General features: G+C 29.4%; 1 protein-coding gene across 1 annotated transcript; it reads left to right on the top strand.

The window, feature by feature from the left end:
- The first annotated feature begins 482 nt into the window (after positions 1-482).
- LOC142322686 (protein LST8 homolog) lies at positions 483-3,369 on the top strand. The gene is made up of 3 exons (XM_075361766.1): positions 483-526; positions 2,004-2,143; positions 3,230-3,369. Exons 1-3 carry the CDS (start codon positions 483-485, stop codon positions 3,367-3,369), a joined length of 324 nt encoding a protein of 107 aa, XP_075217881.1.
- The last annotated feature ends 412 nt before the right edge of the window (positions 3,370-3,781 follow it).

Below are 3,781 nucleotides of genomic sequence, written 5' to 3'. Positions count from 1 at the left end.
TCTTCTTCACTTACTCACTGTACTTTCATTAGCAGTTTCATCATATAAACAGCTTTTAGGTGATGAATATCAGTAGCATTCATTTTTTTCTGCTATTAAAAATTTCACCAATGTCGTTTTTAGATGCATTGACTTAGCAAATGACTCCATAATATACTGGTAACTGATATAAAATGAGGGTGTGGGTCAACAACCTTTGGAATGGTAGTAGCAGGAGATTGAAACTACAAAGTGAGCAGCTCCTATTGCAAAAAAACTATTGCTTTGTGTGATGTTTGTTCTGTTACATTAAAGTGTGTATTACAATTCAGCTATTATTACGGTTATATTCAGCTATTAACTGTATTTTTCAAATTTTTTAACGTAACAGGTCATCAACATATTTGTATGTACGACCTTGGTTCTAACAATCCAACGGCTATCATTAATTATGGAGTTTCTAAAAATGTTACTGTGTTGGTTTCCAAGAGGATGGAAAATGGATGTACACTGGTGAAGACTGCAGTGCTTGTATATGGGATCTCGGGTAATTAAGAAGCAAGTATTTACGTTATTTTACAGAATTTTAAGTTTGATTTTTTCATCAATTCTTATGAACATGATAAAAATTCTAAACTTTATTTTTATGAGTTATCTTTTGCGCTGTAATATGTCTGAGAAGTCCAACAAACTCTGGAAAATATATATTTTGGACTTTGTACATATTTATATACATTGTGTATACACATTATGTATATACATTATTTATATACACAGTGTATCTGTGTATATGCAATCGTGCCAAATGCACAGATCTATTTGTCACCAGGTGTGGTGTCTATGTCTGATATGTGGTGAATTATCTTCTGAGTTATGATTTAAAACGCTTCCTCCACAATAATTTGTCAGGTGTTGTAAGGTTGGGGCTCTGTAGTAGTCGTTTCAATGGGGATGGTAATGCTTGTAAACCATAAATTGTAAGTTAAAAAAATGGTGCATTAAAGAGAAAATTGAGCTAGAGCCCCAGTCTTCCTGTGATCCACACTCATTCTGTGGGGTGCCCTTCTCTTGAAGTTAAGGCCACTCTTAGTCGCCTTAACTAATCATTTATCATTCATACCATAACAATGTGGTCCGTACAAGTAACATGACCCATCCTGGCCCATATCATGACACATGTTGGATTCATTTCTTACTTGAAAAATCTAAAAAAAATGGTCAGACCACCAATTATATTTACTAGCGCCAATTTTATTCACTAAATTGGCATTCAGCAGCCTCTGCTTCCTATACCCTCCTATGTTCATTAAATTCATAATAATAAAGCTTGTTCAGTTTATAAACTATCGGCACCGACTGTTTCGAAACAGTTGGCCTCTAACTTAAAAATATTAGTTATAAATGATATTACCCATACTTCATATGAGTAAAAATAAAATGTATTTAGCCTGGTTCTTACCTGACTTTTAAGTTTTGTTTTTTAGTCAAGTAACTGAAGGCAGTTGCATTGTACATACTGTAACAGTGACTGTGTTAGTTGAACCACTGTCATACATGGTCAGACCACTTCTAATCACATCTAATGTATAAATTTTCTTTTACTTTTACCAATTTCAAGGTTAAATTTTTAAAAATTTATCAGTAGTTTCTTTGCTGGGATGGGCATTGATGATGGAATAAGTCGGTCAGGATATGTCCTTTATGTATAGTATTTTTTAAAAAAATACATGTTGATTTTTTAACTATTCCTTGTTGCACTATACCTTGTGCACTATACCTTGTTGAATACAAAAATTTCATTCTGAAACTGAATGTGAAGTGAGATAAAATGCTAAAAATAATGAACACTGGATTTAGTTTTAGATTTTGGTAAAAAATTTGTTTTATTGTTAATCATGGCTCATTGGTATTGATATAAAGTGCTGGGACATACAAATTGTTGGTAAGTGGAAATTATTATATAAAGTTTTTTCCAATGATTTATTTTATGTATTGCATTAATTCATAGTCTTTAAACTATTTAGGTACTTGGTAACATCTGCTGATCAGTCTGCAAGAATATGGAAAACAGCTGACTTCTCATTGGTACAAGAATTAAAACATGAAAATCAACATTGGGTGTGGGATGTCGCTTTCAGTGCTGATTCACAATATATTATTACTGGTAATTATAAAACCAAATGTATGTATATAAAATAAGCACCTGAAAAGTAGAATAAGTCAATAGGAATCAAAAATGTTTAATCAAGTAATCATCTTAATATACATTCACAATTAGTTTGTCCTTTATAACGAACTAAATAGAAAAAAAAGATTAGGTTACTAATGGAGATAATTCATTTCCTCCTACAAATGATTTTCTGTATTATATAAAACATGAAATGGTAAAAATGGCCTAATAGTTTGGGGAAAATAAGGAAAAAGTTTAGAGATAGTTGGATGAATGGGAAGAAATTACCACTGTACAGTATGAAATACATCATTAACTTTTTTCAGTATAACTGATGAAATATAATCAAATCAGTTTATCAGTGAAGTGATAAACTTTTCTCAGAAGATAAATGAGGATGATGTATGAATTTAAATGAAGTGTAGTCTTCTACAGTCTCAAGTTGACCATAAGTTTGATCTGAAATACAGTTAAATGAATGTTTCAACAATTTGAATGAAGGCAAATGTAATTAATAAAGGAAATTTTCTCATGTTGTACATGAGAAAATCATATTGTTCGTGGACAATGATTGCAGTAATCAGTTAATATAAATACAAATTGATAAGCGATTTAGATTAAAATAATGAAGCATAGTTTCTCTCATTATGAAAAGTACTGGTTCATGAAAGCTATGGAACTATATATTTTTGAGACAGTTATAAAATATATATTTTCATTAAAAGTTATTGATTTGCTGTGGTATGTTTATTAAGCCTGTGCAAATAACTGTAGACAGGTCACTTTTAAATGAATCACTGTAGTATTATTTTATGAATTGGTTAGAAAAATGATTTTACACATTTTAGTGTTATAAATCGTAATTAATGAAAAATAGATAAAAATTTTAAGTTACCTATGTTTAGTCATTTACTTTTATGACTAGTCTACTAAAAAACTCAAGTTTTATTTGTTCAGTTGGATGAATAATTTATTTTCTCATTCACATTTAGATCTTATATTCTGTATCTACTCTATCAATACAATTTTTTTCTGAAATTTGTAGTAATCATTAAATTTCAATTAAACTTTTTTTTTCAGCTTCATCTGATGGTGCAGCTCGTTTATGGAATATAGAAACAGGAACTGTTGAACGTGAATGTAGTGGACATCAGAAAGCTGTTACTGCATTAGCATTTTGCGATCAGATGACACCAGTTGAAAGTCAAACTAATTCATAAATTTTGTATTAAAAAGAATAATTAGTGTAGAAGTAATTAATAATCACAAAAAATTGTGACTTAGTACTAAGAAACTACAGTTTCTTTCAAAGAAACTGTAGTTTCTTAGTAATAAGTTACTACTGGTGAAAACTAAGAGTAAGCAAGCAAATCCTTGGGTTTGCTTACTAGCAAATAAGGAACTTAAATAGGTTTGCAATTGATCTTAATAAGATAAGATGTAACAAGGATTATAAAAATAAATACAAAAATCAATAATAAAAAAATTAAAATATTTACTAGCTTGTTTTTATTTAACATTTATTATTTAACAATTTAAAGAAATTATCATAATTTTTATTGATAAATGTTTCTATTCTCAAATTATCTATATATTGGATTATCCAATAGCTAATTTGAGAATAGAATCAAT

The sequence above is a fragment of the Lycorma delicatula genome, chromosome 4, assembly GCF_047948215.1.
Source record: "Lycorma delicatula isolate Av1 chromosome 4, ASM4794821v1, whole genome shotgun sequence".
Taxonomy (NCBI): Eukaryota; Metazoa; Arthropoda; class Insecta; order Hemiptera; family Fulgoridae; genus Lycorma; species Lycorma delicatula.
This window is presented reverse-complemented; position numbering and strand designations above follow the sequence as displayed.